This window comes from Penicillium chrysogenum (genome assembly GCF_028827035.1).
Source record: "Penicillium chrysogenum strain IBT 35668 chromosome Unknown utg000005l_segment0_segment0, whole genome shotgun sequence".
In the NCBI taxonomy this organism is placed as follows: Eukaryota; Fungi; Ascomycota; class Eurotiomycetes; order Eurotiales; family Aspergillaceae; genus Penicillium; species Penicillium chrysogenum.
This window is the reverse complement of record NW_026622753.1, coordinates 3,845,742-3,867,041: the sequence shown is the minus strand read 5'-3', so window position 1 is coordinate 3,867,041 and position 21,300 is coordinate 3,845,742. Positions and strand designations below refer to the sequence as shown.

Below are 21,300 nucleotides of genomic sequence, written 5' to 3'. Positions count from 1 at the left end.
ACATGCTAAAAGGAAACGATGTCATTCCTTGGCCCCAGGCCGTTCTTAAGTTTTGATGGCTACTTAATCCCCCCGTCCCGGAGCTAACCTGATTTCAACTTCTACCCTCATATCCTTCATTCAATCCGATCGCACCGAGTATGGATCTCCGTGATTTTATAGCCACTCGTGGCTTCGCGACCTATAGCTTGCGTCATCCCCGGGAAGCACTATCGAGCTTTGGCCCGACTCTGAATGAGGCCACCTTCGGCTATTTAGGGCCCTCGTTCAAGCCAGAGCGCGACATTCGCGACCTGGATGGCAAGGTCATCCTTGTAACAGGAGGTACATATCCTCTTTCTATACCTATCTACATATCTACAGCTTCCAGAACACTAACCCCGTGATTGATTGACCTAGGTAATGCCGGTATAGGCCAAGAGACCATCCTCCAACTCGCCAAGCATCGCCCGTCGCGTATCTACATGGCCGCCCGTACCGAGAGCAAAGCGCGCGAATCAATTGAATCGCTACAGAGCCAGCTCTCCTCTCCCGCCGATATCCGCTTCCTCGCGCTCGATCTATCTTCCTTTAAATCTATCCGCGCCGCCGCAGACAAGTTCAAGTCCGATAGCGATCGCCTAGATATCCTGATCCTAAATGCGGGTACGATGGGCAACCCTCCTACCACGACGGAGGAAGGCTTCGAAGTCCAGCTCGGCACAAACCATATTGGTCACTTCCTACTCACAAAACTACTTCTGCCTACCCTACAGAAGACGGTTGATCTTCAGCGCGCTAAGGATGAGGTCCCCGATGTTCGGGTCGTGACTCTCGCTTCGGCGGCTCACGCTGTTGCCCCCTCCACCTTTGAGGAGATAACATCTACCCCTGGCTTGTTGGCTTCTAGTACCTGGACGCGCTACGGCGCTTCCAAGTCAGCGAACATCCTCTTTGCATCCGAGCTGGCCCGCCGGCATCCTGATATATTGTCTATTGCCGTCCATCCCGGTGCGGTTGATAGCGGGCTCTATGGCCACACGAAGAGTCTCAATTCAACGATGAAATATGGTCTTGCTGCTGCTGGCTCCACGTTCTTTCGCAGTGTTGCTACTGGAGCCCTGAATTCTCTTTGGGCGGCTGGCACGCAACGCGAGAATATCATCAATGGAGCTTACTATAGTCCCATTGGCTACCGCAGTGGTGGCACTGCGGCTGTGCAGGACGCGCAGTTGGCTCACAGGCTCTGGGATTGGACCGAGGCTCAGGTTTCGAAGCGAAAATGAACCACAGGGGCACCTGTGATGAATATATAAAATGACTAAAATGTTATCGGTGATTTAGCTTGTTTCTGCTTTTTTAAAATCCGCGCTGCCATTCTCCCGCCTATGGAGGCAAATGGCATCATGATGATTTCGTTGTCGGTCATGCTGCCCTAGTCCCTAAATAAGTGCTCTCTTAGCTTGTTCATTTCAAAGACCCCAGAATCAAACAAGGTATCCCTTGAGTGGAGATTCCAACCCTCAAGCCCGTGTTTGCCAGACGCTATCACCAGGATGGGCCACATTGTCGTGACCGGCGGCTCCGGCAAAGCAGGCCAATTCGTCATCAGCGAGCTTCTCAGCGCCGGACACATAATCCTGAATCTGGACCTAATGCCATTAGATTACCCAAAGGTGCACACCCTAAAAACCGACCTCGCCGACAGCGGCCAGGTGTTCAACGCCCTGTCCGGCCAATGGACACTCCACGAACCCTTCCCGGAAGGCCTCCCGCCACGCCCAGACGCCGTAATCCATCTCGCAGGCTACGCACGCAACATGCTTGTACCAGACAACGAGACCTTCCGCTCGAACACGCAGGGTACATACAACATCATCGAAGCAGCGTGCAAGCTTGGGATCCGGAAGATCATCATCGCGAGCAGCGTAACAGTGTACGGGGTAGCTTTCGCGCAGGGCGATACAAACTTCCCTTCGTTCCCGATCCACGAAGACCTAGACGTTAACCCGACGGATACGTACGCGATCGCGAAGCTGTGCGGGGAGCGCATCGCGCGGGGTTTTGCGGCGCGCTTCGGGGTGGATATATACATCCTGCGTATTGGGCGGGTTATCGAGCCCGAGGAGTACAACAAAGAGATCTTCTACAGCTATGTGCATGAGCCGGCGATGTGGAAGGTGCATGGGTGGTCGTATATTGATTCTCGCGATCTGGGCGGGATGTGTGAGGCGGCATTGCGGGCTGATGGGCTTGGGTTCCAGGTCTTCAATGCTACCAATGATCATATTACCAATCTTAGTCCTACGAAGGACTTTCTGAAGTCGCAGTTCCCGGATATACCTATCACGCGCGAGATGGAGGAGTTTGAGGCGCCGTTTTCCAATGCGAAGATAAAGAAGCTTCTTGGGTTCCAGGAGAAGCATCCTTGGCGCAAGTATTTTAGTAATTGGGAGAAGAAGCAGATTGAGATAGAGGAGAAGGAGAGAGCTAAGGTTAGTGGTTAGTAGTTAGTAGTTAGCCGTGTTGGATCCAATGGAACTGTGTCCACTGCTGTGGCTTTGGGGGATATACCAAGGTCAGTATTTCAGCAATAAGGATATTGAAACCATATAACAACAGTGTCAATATAAATCTAGTGTTCGAATGTTGAAAATATACTACCTAGGTATGTCTCTTGATGTATCTCATCTACTCGAGATCAGCCCGATTAGGGTTTAGCCGAGCGTCGATATCCCACAATCGAACAAGTCTGGGACTTTGCAAAGAGCCAAAATCACCAGAAAGAACAGATAGAGGATATTCCAATAGAATCAATTTATAAAACATATCAGAATGTAGACATTAAACAAAAAGACTGCCCGTTAACCCAAATCGGCGCATTAGCGAATATTCTGGTCCAACTCCCCACACAAAACTCATTGGGGATGCATCATCATTCCACCCACTTCCACTTCACGTTCCCTCCTACCATCTCCCCCTCAACCCTTTATTAACGGTACGTAGAGATTCATTGTTGGAATAATCGAACAGAATCTCTTGTCCCTAAATTCCACCGAATTACCAGCTAATCCCGCACCAGGCGATCACCCCTCCCGACTTCATCATGGATCAGGCAAAGTTGGCTAGAATGCAGGCGAGCGTTCGCATCGGTATGTTTCTGTCTCTCTTGGAAATATTCAAGAATTTTGGAGCTTGAGATATGATCTGGGTCATGACGTGGAGCTGTGATTCTTATGGAATTGGTAGTCCTGGAGCTTGGTCATTTCTCAATGCTGCAATTTACTTGCATGTCTGGTGGATGCTTGTACAAATTTGATAGCTAACATGATTTCTCTTGATAGGGTATGTATATTCTGTCCAGAACACTCGTTTAATCCCGACCTCTCGATTCTCTTATGCGGAAATGAATTTTCGAACTGCAATACCCGGATTCGACACAGCCGATAGTCAGACTACGGATTCTTGATTCTCGATCCTTGAATTTATGCGACGGCGCTATATCCCAAATATCGAACCGAAGATATCGCATGGCTCAGAGAATCCAGTGTCCAGTCTGACTCGGCCTCGTCATGAACCCTCGCATTCCTTCGATCTTTTCGCCCCCCCCTCCCAATTCATCCCCCCACCACGCACATTCACCCACTCATCCGCACCGACACAACCACATTTTTCAACCAATGTCCACCCAACTAACAATTTTACAGTGGCAAGGGTACTCCCCGCCGCAAGGTCAAGAAGGTCGTCCGCAACTCCGGCGCCGATGACAAGAAGCTCCAGGCCGCTCTCAAGAAGCTGAACGTCCAGCCCATCCAGGGCATCGAGGAGGTCAACATGTTCAAGGAGGACGGCAACGTCATCCACTTCGCCAACCCCCGTGGTGAGTAGCCACCACCCGGAAACCAACTTTGGCCTTCAACACACAAGGCAAGGAAGAAGGAAAGGAAGAAAAAAAGACTAATCACTCATCGCGATAGTTCACGGTGCCGTCCCCTCCAACACTTTTGCCCTGTACGGCAACGGTGAGGAGAAGGAGCTCACCGAGCTCGTCCCCAACATCCTGAACCAGCTCGGCCCCGACTCCCTCGCTTCCCTGCGCAAGCTCGCCGAGAGCTACCAGAACATGCAGAAGCAGCAAGGCGATAAGAAGGACGACGAGGAGGATGATATCCCCGACCTCGTCGAGGGCGAGAACTTCGAGACTAAGGAATAAATACGCCTAGATGCGAACTAAATCGAGTCTTTAAAAACTTTCGTCTATGATCAATGAAATTTAAGCTCTGGTTTGAGAGTTGTTTTTGTTGAGTCTTTTTCTCTTTTTCTCGTTTTTTTGCTGTTTCGTCTCTTCCTCACGGGCGGAGTTGAGAGATGCGTTTATATCGTGTCGGAGCTATTGATGCACCTGGTGACGGAAAGAAGGAATTCTACTTCTGACAGTTCGATTATTTATCTGAAGACTCGTTGAAGTATGAAGAATTGTATGTTACTGTCTACGGTGTGTCAATTTTGGGCGCGATTCGTCGACAGGACAGTTCATTATGTCTGCTATCAGCAGCTATCGTACAAATGATCTATTGACCAACGCCCGAGCCATTCTACCACAAAGCCGTTGGCCTCAATGCCATGCGCGACGCGCGAAGTACTGTTGAGGACTGACCCTCAAGCTGCGTAGCGATTCGGATTTCAGGTTGATCGCGCCCAAGCCTTCGCAATTGTGACGAAAGATCCGTGATGTAGTGAATGAAAGACAAAAAGGTATTCCATTCCCATAGTACGCGATGGCCTTCATGTCGCCTCAACTATCCTCCTTCAGTCCGCACATATCCGTCCTCAGGAAATAATCGAACGTATGCCAGAACCTCCAATAAAGGCCAGACCTTTCCGAATCGAACGTGCCGTCCTCGCGGAGTTGCGGGCCCTCGCCCACGATGTCACCTGTGAACCAGCTCAAGATGGGGATTGAGCGGAGGATGCGCTCGGTCATGGTTGGCTGTGGAGGGAGTGCCTCGACCATGGGGCGCAGCTTGGTACGACGGACGGTGGGGATATGCGTCATGAATTCGTTGTCGGGGGCGGGTTCGGCTTGACCGGGAGCTCGGCGTTGATGGACTGAGGTGCGATCGTTACTGGACGAAGCCCCTGTCGTCCATGTCGACGAAGAAGTCGTCGTATTGAAACTGCCTTGTTGGAATGAGGGTGTGGCAGTGGCAGTGGCAGAGGTTGCAGTAGATGTAATTGTATCATCGGAGGTACCAGCGACCGTCGAAGAATCGACCGAGTGCCGTTCGTCCTCTGGGATATCCGGTACACTGGAGAGGTTGTTCATGGCAAAGGACCGAGGCAGTGTCATGCGGTCCTGGTCTTTGCTGGAGTTGGAGAGGAAGGCGGTCGAGTGTGAGGTAGTCAAGGTGCGCGGTGCTTTATTGCGAACCCGACTGCTCGCAGCAGAGTCTGCAGGGATGGGGGCGTCTTCGGCTGGGCCGTGGCCACTGTAGAGCTCGCAGAAGACCATGTGCCCATCAATTTCCTGTGGCGAGTAGAAGCACGCGCGGTCTGCGGACTGGGTCGAGTCGTAGGTAACCTTGATCCAGTGGTAGCCACCAGCATAGCGCTTCGACTTGCGATTCGCATCGGCCGACAGGTTTCGGATGACAACGTCGCCTCCGCTCAATAGCTGGGTGTATTGGTTCGCTAGATTTGGGTCGTTGCGAGGGTAGTCTTCGCAGATCATACCCTGGGAGATGCGCTCGTACTTGTCGATCACCTTCCACTCGCTGTCCTTGTTTTTGTATCCATAGAGTATGCATTCGGTGGCGACCTTCTCTGTTTGCTTCCGTGGGTTGTCGAGACTGGATGACGATGATGATTTGGGCAAGCCGTGTGTTTTCTCCTCCTCCTGCTGTTGTTGCGAGAATAGGCGACCAAACTCGGCGACATTGGGGTTCTCGCGCTTTGCTGGTGTTCCAGTTCGTGTTCGTGAGCGGGCATTATCGTATCGAGCATTTCTTCTCTTGCCGAAGGGTCCTGATTCTTCAGGTGGTCGTCGAGGGTTGCGAGATTCACTGGGAACGAGCTGGTCAGCTTTGATAGGAAAGGAGCTACAAATCTCACTGGACATACTCTTTGTAGACATAACCCCAAGGGAGGAGGTTGCCATCTTCGTCTCTGGCGCGTTCCTCCAGTGGGACGGAGTGGTACTCCATGACGGTAGATGGGATGTAGTCAAGGGATAAGGTGAACGCAGAGGGAAGAGACGTGAAAAAGTGAGAGCTCGAGAAAGGGAGGTTCTGCGAGATGAATGCGCAAAAGGGTAAATTTGTCCGGCATCGAGGGATCCAAAACTTTTGGTAAACACTGGTTCGCCGGGATACGGTCACGTGGGGCCGTATCTACAAAAACTTCCACGATTTCGTCTTTTCTTCTGATCTCTTCTTTTCTTAATCATCTAATGATTTATCTTTGAGAAATTGAGTTGTCTTGGTCAATTGGATGAGCCTTTTTTTTCACAATACAGTTTAAGCCCCAGCCTTAACATCTCCATCTAATATGGAAACATATCACATATGATGCTAAATTGGGAAATACAAAAATCAATTCCAGATGCCAGTCGCATTACCTAGGTCAATTTTGATGCAAGAATGATATATATCCAGCATCCCCTTCCAATTCGCACCGTTCTGCAAAATCCCCTACTTCGTGTCTTCGTTGGTGAACATATTCCACGAATTGATCGAGAGGACAAGACTCCCCAGGACCTGACTTGCAGAAAGGCAGTGGTATGATTCGATCATTGATGTTAACTCGGACGTACGGATCCTCGTGTTCTGGTGGGCAAGATAATCGTTCAATCGTGATCCTTGCGCCCATAGGGAGAACGGGAGAAATGCGCCATTCCCGGTTTGCGGCAATGTGGGTGGGAAGAAGTTTCTTGTCGCCAGTGAAGATCCCTAGTGCTGTGAGGAATGGGGCTATATCGCCATCATGTACACTGGGTATCAAATTAGCACAAATGTGCTTCGCACGGGACGGATGATGGGCTAGGCTTACAAACTCAAGAACATGCTTCCCACGATTGGTCCATCGTGAAGCAGTCCAGTCGTTGCATTCAACCAGAGCCATCCCATCGCACCAGCGTATATGTTGCCCGGACCTGCACGGTAATAAAGCAACAAGTCGCGAGCATACTCGAAGTTATACCAGTCCTGCTCAGTAAACACTTCACACCATTGACTCGTTCCTCGCACCATAGTCTCGAACCCACACATCTCCTGCATGCCATAAACATCTTCATTTGAGAAGTTGTTCAGACCGACATTGTCCTCATCGATCAGGCGGCTTGCAATTGCAGGAATGTATGTTTCCTGGAATTGTGCAAGCATCTTCATGCCATTGTCATGGCCAAGTATAGTGTCCTCGAGATACTTGAGGCAGGTATCACCTGGAGTCAAAGTGTCTCCGCCCCTTTCAAAAGATTCAGGAACAATCTGCAACTGTGCTTTTCCAGAGCTCTCCCAGTCTAGACCAAAGAATCCAGAGGCGAAATGACGGGCTGTATCAATCACACGGCCCGAGTCACTTGCCCATAGATGCGTGCGGATATCTTTGGGGATCAAATCTCCATATCGTGTCCTGAATATGACACCAGTCCTGAATGCACCCAGCGTTCCAGCGTAAGGGCCTGTGCTGGTCAACTCACCAAAGTCTCTTTCGGGTTTGTCGGAGAAATAGGTCCAGTTATTCAAGAATTCAAGTGAGCCATTCAAGGGTAGTCCTGTCTCGTTCACTCGCTTCAGAAACTGGAGATGTCCTGCCATTGGGAAACATTAAAACATGTTACTCCTAACTGATGGGCTGACCTACTACTCCCGGCAGAGGGTGTTGGATATCGTTCTCCGTGGCGAGATAACTGGATCGTATTAGCAAAATCATAGTAAGGAATTGTCATTAGACATACTAAATGCACTTGGTCTACTGAGCAGCCATCTGGGGGTGCTAGATTCGAAGCTGGCCCTTCACCGGCGTTTTCAATCCAGGGCCCATTTCCTCCCAGGTGGTGGAGCACATTCCACCCCTTCGCCAGGGACTGCTTTGAGTCTGTCGACTTAGATTGAGATGGATGGAACCATGTTTTCCAGCTCCCAAAGTAGGACGACACAGATTGCTCTTCGGATGATGATGCAATAGACTGGAGGAACGAGGATTTAGACGCTTGGTAAATAACGAGACCCAGGGCAACAGTGAAGAGGAATATTGGGATCTTCAACAAACGAGTGAAAGCCATGTTTGCCATGAACCATACTCAATCCAAAAAGGTCAAGGCGTTGAATGAGTTGGTCCACGTCCAAGGATGGATTGTGGAGGTGCTTATGTCAATCCCTTTGTGCGGGCTGGGCATTCTACAAGGGATTGAGACCGAGGCTTTATAGATGTTTAGATGTCTATATTTGTATATTTGCATATAATTAACACGAATAAATTATGGAAGACATCAAAGCATAATGCTAAATCAAACTAAATCAAATAACTGAAGTCTGTAAGAATTCTCGTCTATATTCCATCCGTATATATATATACCCGTCACATTGCCGCCTCGGCAGCGACACTGAACGCGTGCACACTTCCTCGAGGCTGGAAAGCCGACGGATTCTGATGAGCCTTGCTGTCGCTCGTTGCTAATTCATTGTCGGATGCCTTACCCCAGCCACCACCTCCAGGTCTAAGCCAAAAGAATTGTCAGCATACATCTTCAGATAAACAGGGAAGGATGTGCTCACGTATGAATCAGAATCCGCTCCCCAGGCTGGACCACGAGCTCCATTTTGCCTCCAATATTGATCATTCTCTCCGTTCCATCGGGCTCCTTCTTCAGGTAAAGATTCAAGCCTGCTTGTCCAGGCTCACCCCCCGCCAACCCATACGGGCGATACACGCGCCGTTCACTGAGCATAGACACCGAAAGAGGCATACGGAACTCCAACTCACGGATAACACCATCTCCACCGCGGAATCGACCAACGCCACCAGAGCCATCTCGGATACAAAACCTGCGGAGTATTACAGGGTACCGCAGCTCGTAGACCTCTGCATCTGTGATGCGTGTATTTGTCATGTGGACATGCACGCCCGAGGTGCCATTCCAAGATGGGCCAGCACCTGAGCCGCCGCAGATTGTCTCGCCAACGCCAAATCCAGGAACTTCAATGCCGGTATTAGCATCAACGCCACCCATGCCGAATGAGATGATGTTGCAGCAGCCCTGGGAGGCAGCACAGGCGTTGAAAGCACCCAGGACGACGTCTGTAATACGCTGTGATGTGATGGGATTACCGGCGCAGACAGCGGCATGCCCAGATGGATTGAGAAGTGTGCCAGAGGGAATTATCACATTAACCGGGGCGAGACAGCCCTGGTTGAGGGGAATGTCAACATCAATCAGTGTCCGCAGACTGTAAATAATGGCTGAATGGGCGATGGCTTTCGGGGCATTGAGACAGTTGAATGTTTCCCGGCCCGTGCCTGTAAAGTCGAAGTCGGCAGACCCAGTGTCAGAATCGATGCGAATTTCCAGCTTGATCTCGGTGCCGTCGTCCATGAAGTCAGAGAATCGAAGAGGAACTCCTTCGTTCTTGCGGCCAATGGACCTGAGCAGTTCACGGACGGCGACCTCTGCGTTGCGCTTGATTGCGTCCATGTAGAAGTGGACTACTTCCAATGTGTTCTCGATCACCAAAGCTTCCAGGAGCTGTGCACCCTTGTGATTTGCTGCAATGGCCGCCTTCAAATCTGAGACGTTGTCGTTGTATGTGCGGGTACCACTGCAGCCGGGGTACCAAGCGGGCTCATCATATAGGAACTTTCGGACTATCTCCTCGTCAAAACGGCCTTCTGATACTACCTTAAAGCCCATTGTCATGGCACCCTCTTCGTACAGCATCTTGCTGTTTGAAGGCATAGATCCAGGGGCGATCCCACCGATTTCAGCTGATTTTGGTTAGAACGGCACGGCAATAGTAAAGGGGAAGGAGAACAGCTTCATGCTTACCATGGTGGCCACGGGAGGCCACATAGAAGACAATGTTTTTGCCCTCACCATCCCAGACGGGAGTGACAATAGTAATGTCGGGAAGATGCGTTCCGCCGGCAAGAGGATGGTTGGTGAGAATGTGATCGCCGGGCTTCAAATTGCCTCCGAATTTCTCATGCTGATACCGAACAGCATACTCCATACCTGAAGAAGATGTTAGCATAGCATTCCCTTTGGCTAACACTCAACACTTTTGAAACGAGGCCTTACTTCCTAGATGCACTGGCACATTTGGCGCATTTGCAACCAATTTTCCATCAGGAGAGAACACGGCACAGGAGAAGTCTAGTCGCTCTTTGATGTTTGTTGACACGGAGGTCTTTTGGAACATTCGACTCATCTGGTCAGCAACAGACATGAAGCGATGACCAAAGATGGACAATCTGATAGGGTCCACGACTGTTGCATCGGCAGCCTGCTTCTTCGAAGACTGAACATCCAAAATCACATGCCGAGACAGAATCGTAGCTGTAGCATTTGGCTCAACAACAATAGTTTGAGTTTTGTCAATGATCATTGCAGGACCCTCCAGGACATATCCTGGTTGCATGTTATCTAGGAAGAAGACCGGCGTAGCAACTTCACCGACGCCGGCAAAGTACACAGACGATGAATCGTCCTGCTTCTCTGGGCCCACAGGCTTCTTTGTGACTGATTTGAGCTCTTGTTGAGGTGCTTCTGGCGCAATAGAGGTTGCCTTCCCAATGCCACGGACTCGGATGTCTTCAACAAGAATGTTACGGCCGGGGAATGTGAAGGAAAATTCGCGGTTGTGCTCTTTGACAAATTCAGCAATAAAGTCTCCGTGATCAGGTTCGAGCACCATCAACAAGTTGTCGGTACCCTGGTATCGCAGATTGAGGTAGACCTCATGCTGAATCTGGGTCTCCTTAATGCCGTCCGTGGCCAATGCGATAGTGACCTTTGACTTCAGCGCAGATATACGTTCGGTGATGCTCCTCATGGCTGTCTGATCCAGCACCCCTGATGCTGGCTCTTGGGCCTCATGGACAACGTCCGCGAGAGCCATGCCATAGGCAGATAGGATAGACGAGAATCGATGAATGATGACAGTTCCAATAGACAACGAAGAGGCAATGGCGCAAGCATGCTGTCCTCCGGCACCACCAAAGCAGGCCAGATTATGCGCGGAAGTGTCGTGCCCACGAGCCTCTGTGAGGGCTCGAATAGGCTTCGCCATAGACTCGTTGGCTACTTGAATGAAACCCAGCGCAATCTCTTCTGGGGACTTGCTTTGTCCGGTCTCAGCATTGATCTTGCCAGCGAGCTCCGTGAACTTCTTCCGGGTGATTTCGAAATCGAGAGCTTCATTCTCGTTCGGGCCAAAGATCTTAGGGAAGTATGCCGGAAGAAGGCGGCCAAGGAAAAGGTTGGCATCAGTCACAGTCAAAGGGCCTCCCTTGCGGTAACATGCTGGTCCTGGATGAGCACTTGCAGACTCGGGACCAACAGCAAACAATCCATGTCGCCAGAAGAGGATGCTGCCACCACCCGCAGCTACTGTGTTGATGTCTAGTTGGGGTGCCATTACTGTCACACCGGAGATAGTGTTCTCGAATGTGTGTTCCAACTTTCCATCATACCTGGAGACGTCTGTGCTAGTGCCGCCCATATCGAATCTGCAAAATTAGTTGATCACTTTATAGCGTAAGGTGATTCGGACTCACCCAATGACTGGCTTCCTATCTGTCTCATCGAAAGAAGTTCCCGCATAGCCCACAACGCCGCCTGCCGGCCCAGACAAGATCGCACGAAGCCCAGTGAATCTACAGGATTAGCCAAATTCATTTTTTGAACTCCAGATAATTGTCAACATACTTTTCAAAGTTAGCCAAACCTCCATCACTCTGCATGAACTCGCAGTGTGTGCTGGCAGAGCTGAGTCCATCCTTGAATCCCGAGCGGAAGCCTTCGATATAACGCTGAATGACTGGTGTTAAGTATGCATCTGCGGTCGCCGAAGCACCACGAGACGTCATCTTAATCATGGGTAACAATTGGCTGGATAGGGATATCTGGGTGAAACCGATTTCCTTTGCAATCTTCTCAATTGCAAGTTCATGGTCTTGGAATGTGTATGAGTGAACCAAGGAAACCGCAATAGAGCGATAACCCTTCTCGTACAGCTGCTGAAGGCTTTGTCTTGTGCTTGTCTCGTCAAGAGGTTCTAAGACGCGAATAACCTCTCCACTAACACCCATCTTCAAACACCCATCTGACTGCAAAGCTTCTTGCAGACTATCTTTATCTGGAGTGGGATTCTGTTGATAATCCTCAATTGTGACACGTTCATCAACCTCGACAACGTCCTCATACAAGACATCAGGGCGTTGGATGTTGAGCGCAAACAGCTTTGGTCGAGACTGGGTTCCAATGCGTAAGGCATCTTTGAAGCCTTTTGTGATCAAGAGCGCATGACGTTCTCCCTTACGCTCTAACAACGCGTTGGTAGCGACTGTTGTGCCCATGCGGATGCTGACATTGGAGAAGTCGGCAGTTGTGAGCTTTTGATCGCGCGGGAAGGTCTTGCCTGTTGCTTTCTCTAGAATACGCCGAATGCCCTCAATCGGAGCGTCGGCGTAGTTGGCTGGATCTTGCGAAAGCAGTTTGACGACGATTTCCTCATCGTGACCATCCACAATACCTAGACAGTCGGTGAAAGTACCGCCACGATCTGGAAGGCGTATTAGCTACTTGTATTATGTATAGAAATTCTGAGATTGGCAACTCACCGATGGCGACCTTAATGCTTGGAGCATCCAATCGAGTAGACATAATGTGCAATATGTCCTGCCCTGAGAAAGCAAGGACCAAGGCTTCCTTTTATGGATCTCCACTGGGACTAATCAGCAGGTCGAGGCGAAGTACTTTATAAAAAAAGGCGCCACAATCTAATCGAATCGGCTGGTGGATGCCGAGACAGAGCGGGGAGACAAACGCGGAGAAGCACCGCTTATCAGTCGCTCCGACCTTCCTGTCGCACGCAAACCCTAATTCACCTGACTTTTCGAAGATAACCACCTGGGTGGTTTTCTTTCACGTTCATTTATGGTCGACTGAGGTATAAAGCCACCCCAAATGACTATCTTGGTTTTCGACGTGTACATGCCCCTTCCTACCACCTGATATATAAGCTTCTTTACTTCATTACCATGGCAGACGAAAAACAAGCTGCCACTCCGGAGATACAACCTGCACTTGATCAAGAAAAGACCCGAGCAGGAGAGATCCTTGAAGCCCAAAACCAAGCCGGCGGCAAAGATGTTGCAGCACAATTCCTCGCTCGTCTCGACCCGGCTATCGCTGTGGAACCTGTCACAGAGACTGAAGCACGTCGCGTGCTGTGGAAAATTGATCTGATTATCATTCCCTTGGTCATGGTGACAGTGGTTCTAGCTGCTATTGATAAAGTTATTATCTCAAATGCGGCGATCTACGGTATGAAAACAGACACTCACTTGACTGGCGATCAGTACTCGTGGGTAGGCTCAATCTTCTACTTTGGATACCTCGCCTTTGAGTACCCTGCAGCACTGCTCATCCAGCGGCTTCCTGTGGCCAAACTGTATGTGGGAATGGTCTTGGGGTGGGCAATTCTGCTGCTATGTACTGCGGCAACGCAGAACTTTGCGGGCTTAGCCACAGTGCGCTTCTTGATGGGCATGACGGAAGCCGCTGTATTTCCAATCTCTAGTATTTTGACGGTAATGTGGTGGAAGACAAGCGAGCAGCCAATTCGAGTCGCGTTTTGGTTTAATCAACTCTCCTCCGTCTTCTCGGGCCTGGTCAGCTACGGTATCGGCCAAACAAATACGGCATTAAGCCCCTGGAGATTGCTCTTCATTGTGCTAGGTGTCTTCTCCTTTGTCTGGGCTGGAGTCTTGTATATCTTCTTGCCCGATTCGCCCGTGAAATGCTGGTATTTCTCGGATCGTGAGAAATTCGTCTGCCTCGAGCGCGTCAAAGACAACAATACCGGCATGGAAGACAAGACCATCAGGTGGTACCAAGTGCGCGAGTGTCTACTTGACCCTAAGACTTGGCTTCTGGCGCTGTTTTCGCTGGCGCAGAACATTCCTAATGGTGGTCTGGTGACCTTTTCAGCTATTATCGTGACCGGTCTGGGGTATTCCCCGTTGATTACTACTGTACTGGGTATCCCCACCGGTGTTCTTGTAACGGTTTGGCAGATTCTGTTGGGCTTTATTGCAGCTAGCGTACCCAACTCCCGTTGCAACATCATTGCCATTGCCAATCTGGTCCCTATGGTCTGCGCGATCCTGATGTGGAAGCTGCCACGTGAGAACCAGCAAGGGCTGCTGGCAGCATACTATGTATTCTACACCTATTGGGCGCCATACGTTCTGTCCACTTCGCTTCCAATGGCCAACACCAGCGGCCATAGCAAAAAGTTGACTATGAACGCCATCTTCTTCTTGGCGTATTGTATTGGCAACATCATTGGTCCTCAGTGTTTCCGTTCCGATGATGCACCTTCGTATTCCCGAGGATATGAGGGTCTTCTGGGCTGTCTTGTTGTGGCTATAGTTTCCATTCTTTCCTATGGAGTTCTTTGCCGATGGGAAAATAACCGCCGTGATAAGGAAGCCCAGTCAAATGCGGAGACATCGGAAGTTGTCGCATTTTCAGATCTGACTGATAAAGAAAAAAGGTCTTTCCGGTATACTTATTAGTGAATGTGCGTGGAGATGTGGGTTGCTGTTTATAAGGATGGATATGGTGTCAAATGAGAAGACGTTCAACCGGACATGTTATCTTTGGCATAACCTTGGAATTGCTAATCCCTGAATAATGTAATTGTCAGTCCCAAGGACATGGCATCAAGGAAGATTAAGTGCCTGGGTAATTCCTTGGGGAAATAGATGTTTGGGTAAAGAATGCAGGTCGAAACGAGTACTATCCACTCGGAGAATCTCCGACTACCCCGAGCTGTGAGACCTTTATCGGAAGGTTAGAACGAAGCAGTAGATTTCTGCCCCGCACATACGAATATATTCATGGTGCATACAATTGTGCGCGAGGAAGCTGGTAGCGAGATGAGATGCTCAGAACGTAGGCGGCTTGGAGCAAAATGGCTCAATAAATATGGCGGCACCACCCTCAAAGTTTGAGAGGTTAAATCAAGTCACGGAATCAATTCAACTCACATGATGGACAAAGATGCGCGAATCCTCATCGTTGGCGCCGGTTGTTTTGGCACTTCGACCGCATACCATCTTTCACAGCGCGGCTACGCTTCCATTCACGTGCTGGATCCATACCCACCTCCCTCCTGCGAAGCAGCTTCCACCGATATTAGCAAGATTATCCGCAGCGACTATAACGAGCCGTTGTATGCACGTCTTGGAATTGAGTCGATTGAAGCGTGGCGGTCTTGGCCGCTGTTTCATGGTCTCTACCATGTCCCCGGTTGGATTCTCAGCGCGGCGAACCTGTCTCGGCCCTTTGTCGAGGGTTCAATTGAGACATGTAAGAGGCTAGGAGTACATGGTCTTGAGAGGCTCACGCCGGACCAGATTCGTGCTCGCTTCTCTGTTGTCACGGGCAAGTTGGATGGGTGGAATATCAATGTGTGGAACCCAACGGCCGGGTGGGCAGCTGCCGGTACAGCTATCGAACGGATGGCAGGTGCTGCTCAGAAGAACGGGGTAAAATACATTTCGGGGGAGACAAAGGGGAAAGTGCAAGAGCTGATACTGGATGATACTACGGGCAAGTGCAAGGGAGTCGTCACTGCGGATGGCACGAGACACGAGGCGGACATGGTCATCTTGGCCGCAGGAGCTTGGACACCTTCACTGCTAGACGTGAAGGGTCAGTTGACTGCCAAGGGACATAGCGTTGCTCATATCCAACTCACCCCCTCCGAAACGAAACACTATGCCTCGATGCCCATCATGGATAACCTAGAGCTGGGATACTTCTTCCCACCTCAAGAAGATGGAATCTTCAAGATGGCTCACAGTCAATTCATCACCAATGTACAAACCACAAAGTCTGGTATCACCACTTCTGTTCCGCATACATTCATTCAGGCACCCACCGATGGTCTCCCTCTTGAGATCGAAGCCCAAATGCGCAGGAACCTGCGGCGCGTGCTGCCCGAGCTTGCAGATAGACCCTTCTGCTATACACGGCTTTGCTGGGATGCTGATACAGCTGATCGGCATTTCCTTGTCACCCCTCATCCTACTCACAAGTGTCTCTTCCTGGCAACCGGCGGGTCAGCACATGGGTTTAAATTCCTTCCTGTCGTTGGAAAATATGTCGCAGATTTGCTCGAGGGGACTCTTGACCAGGAGATCGTGCGCCAATGGCAATGGAGAGCTGGACAAAAGAGCACTGCGAAAAACCTGGCGCACTTGGACCCAGAGATGGAGTTGAGCGACCTTACAGGCTGGAAGGGTAGACAGATAGGTGAAAGTGGCCATGCTGCTAAACTATGATCCGCTGTTGGTGTCTGAGGAATCAGGTATCTGTGGATGATTCGCTGAAACCACATGTTTTGATAGATAGATCTGAATTAAGCAGAAAATTGCGACTAGTAATATCTGCTGCTAGAACATGTTCAAGGGCTTGGGCCATTTGACGAATGTAATCTGAACTGCACGAGATGGTTGTTTCCTTGCCAAGTAATTTATACTTCCCATGCACATGCTCAGGTTCTATGTCAGCCGGAGAAAGAAATCCCAAAGGTGCACTCGATTATTGAAGATATCAGCATTTCTGAACCAAATAAGGTTACGTTCGACAAGATGGATAGATACTCCAAAAGCTTGCAAGCCGTTGCCGATCAGCTGTCTAGATGGGTGAGAGGAGAATGGAGTCGAACAATTCAGACACAGTTTGGCTATTGGCTATTCAAATCGAGATCATTTCGCTTGAACAGAAAATAAACAAAACCCTCATTAACCACGTAGAAGCTCAAGTCAAGCTTAGTTTCCACCCGCCCAGCATGACCATTGCATGCTCCCATGAGAAACGGGCTTCTTGCAAGGGATCTTTCTGCTGCTGTGTATTGACCCTCTGGAGTTTTCTTTCATCTTGCACGGACAGATCCCGCTGGCGCCAAACCATTTCGACAACTTCAATCGCAGGGGTAATGTTCTAAGGAACGGGTGACATGTTAGTCAACTAACAGAGAAAGAAATAGAGGAATATACATACCCCAAATCGACGAATACCCTCCAGCTCTCTAAGCAACTGCAACACAACGACCCTCTCCTCTTGCCTGTGAGCACAGCACCCCGCCAAGAATAGAGGCCATAAAGGCGTAACTGCGGTACGCATCATATTTACTTTCTTTTCCAACATCAAGGACAATATCCGTTCAACATAGACATTCTTCTCCTCTGATTCCAGTGTCGGGATACCAGAGCGATTAACAGGCGGTTTGGTGGAACAGATCTCGTGCAGAAGAAGAAGGGCCCCAAGCCTATTTGCTTCAGCGATTGCAGCACACTCCATGTCAGGATCGATATGTTCTGTGGGTATCCTTTGTTGAAGACTATCGAGGTCCGTCTTGAGTTGATGAACATCTTTACGGCTGATTTTTATGGTGCCATCCTCACGCGTCCACGCTAGTTCGGCTACTTGGTCGATCATCAATAAGAGAGCAGGGCTCAATCCCATGTATGGATCAATCATATCTGATTTTTCCAGTATACTGTCCGGCGGTAGAGGGGATATATGGGATGAAGGAGGAGTGATCCGAAACGCCGTGCGGGCTAGGACTATGTGGAAGGCGAAATAGCGATTGAAGAAACTCGCCAATTCTTGGCTGTGACATGAGCGACCGGGGCGATCTTTTCGTGTCCGAATTAAATTTTGGAACCCGTTGAGATGGGTGACCCATGAAGGACGACTGCTATCTGATATCTGCAAGGAATTAGGAGGCTCTCTCGTCAAGGAAGCAAGGGTGGTCGTACATCAAACCAGCATAACATCAAGACCAGACCGAGCATCTCATCCAGCTCATTTTCCGTCCAGTTGTCTTTATTTAATAGACTGCGCAGGTGATTTATTGCCCGATGGTGATGCTCCAAGGCCGGAAGCCGGTACCGCTGATCTGACAGCTTGAGGGTGTTGGCTGCGATGGCTAAGGCGGCATGATATAGCCCCTTGGACTGTAGGGCCATGGGGAGTATGAGATATCGATATGGATTGTAATTCGCATTATCGGCCAGAGTTGAACTGCTGCAGATGATGTGTTCGAAGTAGGACATAAGCACAGGATCGCAATCTGATCGCTGGCCAGGAGAGATGGTATTCAGCCAAGGCGACAACGGGCTTGGCTGAGGAGATGGTTTCATTCTTTTGTAACTGGGCTGGGTACCATCGAAATGGATCTGGAGATCGATCATAGTCGTGTTCAAAAACATCCAGGTCCTATCAGCGCCCGTATGCTCAGGTTGTAGCGATAGTTTATCGTCCACCTGCTCTAACGATTCCTTCTTTTGAGCATCTTTTCGCTTGGACCACACGCCTGCCCTTCCATGGCAAATGCCTCGGGCTAAAGATTCCTCATGCCAGACCAGACGAAGTCCGTATCCGCATGGGGCATTTTGACGGGCGCAACGACGGCAGACTGGATGAGTCTCTTAACGAGTTTTTGATTAGGACGGTGCTTGTGCAAGGTTTTATGGGGAATTACCATCGCATTTGATCCGTCGTGCTCGACATGTCCAGCAGCCTGTACGAGCTCTTGAAATCGCGGTCATTCTTTAACGGCTACCCCGCATGAGTGGAGGATTTTCTCCTGTTATATGCGAGCCAAGGAGATAAGTACAAAGGATTGATTGGCATTCGTATTCATATTCATTCTTATTCGCTGACATTGGACTATCCACTCTGGGATTTATCTTCTGCTTTCATGTGACAAGGGGGACTTCGATTGGGGTTCTACTTGGCTATACCATCCCAAGGTTGCTAGTTGATAAGTTGATACCTAAGATGATTGAAATGACAGATAAGTGCCTTCATAGTTACTCGGCCCCACTGACTTCAAGTTTACCCTTTTAACGTCCAACGTGGATATGGGCTGGATACATACCTCAAAAGTCCCATAACTCACATTCAGGATTACATACAACTTATTTGTATCAAATCAAGTGCAGTCTCGGACCGGGGTCCTCGGTAAAAGCACCCAGGTGAAGTGCACGGGGATAAAACGGATAAACCCCCCACACTATAACTGGGACCTTTCAGCCTTCCAAGGTTCCTTTCAGGGGGTTTCTCCACATCAGCTCACCATGGGATTCAGCACTACGGCCGAATTTGATCAGGTAAATACCATCCATACTAGCCCTGGAGGTATTTAAGGTCGCTCACATTCTCTAGGCGTATCAAAGTGTCCAGGGTGCTTTTGCATCTGGCACCACCAAGAACAAGGAATGGAGGCGTCGTCAACTGAAGCGTGCTTGGTGGATGGTCGAGGACAACAGGAAGCGCATCTGCGATGCCCTTTATACCGATCTGCATAAGCACTATCAAGAAGCCTATACCGGCGACTGCGCTAATACTCAGGCCGATATTCTTCGCACTCTCAAAAAGCTGGATGAGTGGACCAAGGATGAGAGACCGGAAAAGTCCGATCCTCTCAACTTCCTGGGAAGAGCCACTGTCCGCAAGGAACCTCTTGGTGTGACTCTGATTATCGGGGCATGGAATTTCCCTATCACTCTGCTCCTGCAGCCCATGATTGCCGCGATTGCCGCTGGATGTGCTGTTATTCTCAAACCGTCGGATGTGGCAAGTGCCACCCAAGATGTCCTGATGGATATTATTCCCCAATACATGGACCAAGATGCGATCCGGTGTGTTTCTGCTGGTCCACAAGAAATGGGGTACATCCTTGAACATCGCTTTGACCACATTTTCTACACTGGATCCCCGAATATTGCCAAAATAATCCATGCAGCAGCGGCAAAGCATCTGACCCCCGTTACACTCGAGTTGGGTGGTCAATGTCCTGCTATTGTCGCCGAGTCGGCGAATCTCGATCTCACTGCAAAACACATTGCCGCAACTAAATTCATGAATGCTGGACAGGTAGGCCCACACCATTCACCCCCAGCTATCAGAAGCTAACTCGTCTTGACTGAACACAGATTTGCTTGAATGTGAACCATGTCCTGGTCCACCCGAGCCTACGAGACCGTCTTGTCGCTGATTTGATCCGACACTTTGACACGTTCCTTGGAGGCAAAGACAACAACCCGGAGTATTACACACACATCATCAACGATCGCAACTTCGAGCGCCTTGACAATCTACTCCAACAGACCTCCGGAGAAGTCGTCTATGGTGGTCAGAGGATACCTCAAAGTCGATACTTCGCACCAACCATCGTCACCGGAGTTAAGCCCGGCGATTCCCTTCTCTCCGAAGAGCTTTTCGGTCCGATCCTCCCCATCGTCGATGCCGACTTCGATACCGCTCTGTCTTGGACGCGTGCAGGAGAGCATCCACTCGCAATCTACGCATTCACTACTCAAGATGCCGACAAGGCTCGCATCTTGAACGAGACCCAGTCCGGAGGCGTGACCTTCAATGACTGCGGTCTCCATATAGCTGCTCGTGACGTGCCATTCGGTGGTGTTGGGAACTCCGGCCAGGGACGTTATCATGGCCCCCATGGTATTTTGACTTTCTCTCATCTTCGTACACACATCAACGCCGTGCCTTCGTGGATGGAGGCGCTTCTCGCTGCGCGGTATCCCCCCTACTCGGTCCAGAAGGCTCACAAGATGATGGCACCCGTCACCCCGCCGTTTGACCGGGATGGAAATGACACGACTTCGGCTGTTTCAAAGTGGGCCTTTGGCGTTGGGATTCTCGCGCTTTCTGCATTGTTTGTGTCTCGACGGGATCAGATTGTCGCTGTCGGTTCCAAGTGGCTCAAGTAACTTCGATGTGTATGTGTAGCAAATGGAACTCTTATCTCCCTTTTTTTTTGAGCTTTCGTATACACGTATCGATGATAGGTGGAATTATATCTTGCAGATCTCTAATCCTTTGAGCGGGGGAAGGTATAAATCGGCAATTCTCCGGAAGCCAACCGGCATACTCGGAGATCACGGCGAATCACCGGATATCGTTGAACTAAACTAATACGATAGACATCGGTAGTATCAATGCAGCTAAGCTAAAACGAGATATGCCGAAAGCCAAATTGTAAACACTATAAAGACAGC

General features: G+C 49.9%; 8 protein-coding genes across 8 annotated transcripts; 5 read left to right on the top strand and 3 right to left on the bottom strand.

The window, feature by feature from the left end:
- Positions 1-140: 140 nt before the first annotated feature.
- Positions 141-1,265, top strand: N7489_009852 (putative short-chain dehydrogenase/reductase family protein; the record flags this gene model as incomplete). The annotated part of the gene is made up of 2 exons (XM_056715602.1): positions 141-324; positions 400-1,265. 2 exons carry the CDS (start codon positions 141-143, stop codon positions 1,263-1,265), a joined length of 1,050 nt encoding a protein of 349 aa, XP_056563224.1.
- A 270-nt stretch (positions 1,266-1,535) lies between these two features.
- N7489_009851 (Nascent polypeptide-associated complex NAC) lies at positions 1,536-4,192 on the top strand (the record flags this gene model as incomplete). Its single annotated transcript, XM_056715601.1, has 7 exons — positions 1,536-2,474; positions 2,619-2,647; positions 2,866-2,977; positions 3,062-3,131; positions 3,229-3,286; positions 3,687-3,859; positions 3,957-4,192. The coding sequence occupies 7 exons, from the start codon at positions 1,536-1,538 to the stop codon at positions 4,190-4,192; spliced, it is 1,617 nt and encodes a 538-aa protein (XP_056563223.1).
- A 582-nt stretch (positions 4,193-4,774) lies between these two features.
- On the bottom strand, positions 4,775-8,260 carry N7489_009850 (histidine phosphatase family protein; the record flags this gene model as incomplete). Its single annotated transcript, XM_056715600.1, has 6 exons — positions 4,775-6,041; positions 6,100-6,333; positions 6,653-6,967; positions 7,027-7,786; positions 7,840-7,885; positions 7,934-8,260. 6 exons carry the CDS (start codon positions 8,258-8,260, stop codon positions 4,775-4,777), a joined length of 2,949 nt encoding a protein of 982 aa, XP_056563222.1.
- Positions 8,261-8,556: 296 nt separating this feature from the next.
- Positions 8,557-12,859, bottom strand: N7489_009849 (uncharacterized protein; the record flags this gene model as incomplete). Its single annotated transcript, XM_056715599.1, has 7 exons — positions 8,557-8,695; positions 8,754-9,960; positions 10,022-10,207; positions 10,274-11,703; positions 11,752-11,850; positions 11,903-12,758; positions 12,817-12,859. The coding sequence occupies 7 exons, from the start codon at positions 12,857-12,859 to the stop codon at positions 8,557-8,559; spliced, it is 3,960 nt and encodes a 1,319-aa protein (XP_056563221.1).
- Positions 12,860-13,236: 377 nt separating this feature from the next.
- N7489_009848 (uncharacterized protein) lies at positions 13,237-14,778 on the top strand (the record flags this gene model as incomplete). Its single annotated transcript, XM_056715598.1, has 1 exon — positions 13,237-14,778. The coding sequence occupies one exon, from the start codon at positions 13,237-13,239 to the stop codon at positions 14,776-14,778; it is 1,542 nt and encodes a 513-aa protein (XP_056563220.1).
- A 477-nt stretch (positions 14,779-15,255) lies between these two features.
- On the top strand, positions 15,256-16,551 carry N7489_009847 (NAD(P)/FAD-dependent oxidoreductase; the record flags this gene model as incomplete). Its single annotated transcript, XM_056715597.1, has 1 exon — positions 15,256-16,551. One exon carries the CDS (start codon positions 15,256-15,258, stop codon positions 16,549-16,551), a length of 1,296 nt encoding a protein of 431 aa, XP_056563219.1.
- Positions 16,552-17,029: 478 nt separating this feature from the next.
- On the bottom strand, positions 17,030-18,468 carry N7489_009846 (fungal specific transcription factor domain-containing protein; the record flags this gene model as incomplete). Its single annotated transcript, XM_056715596.1, has 3 exons — positions 17,030-17,212; positions 17,273-17,983; positions 18,034-18,468. 3 exons carry the CDS (start codon positions 18,466-18,468, stop codon positions 17,030-17,032), a joined length of 1,329 nt encoding a protein of 442 aa, XP_056563218.1.
- An 888-nt stretch (positions 18,469-19,356) lies between these two features.
- N7489_009845 (uncharacterized protein) lies at positions 19,357-21,012 on the top strand (the record flags this gene model as incomplete). Its single annotated transcript, XM_056715595.1, has 3 exons — positions 19,357-19,389; positions 19,445-20,155; positions 20,215-21,012. The coding sequence occupies 3 exons, from the start codon at positions 19,357-19,359 to the stop codon at positions 21,010-21,012; spliced, it is 1,542 nt and encodes a 513-aa protein (XP_056563217.1).
- Between the last annotated feature and the right edge of the window lie 288 nt (positions 21,013-21,300).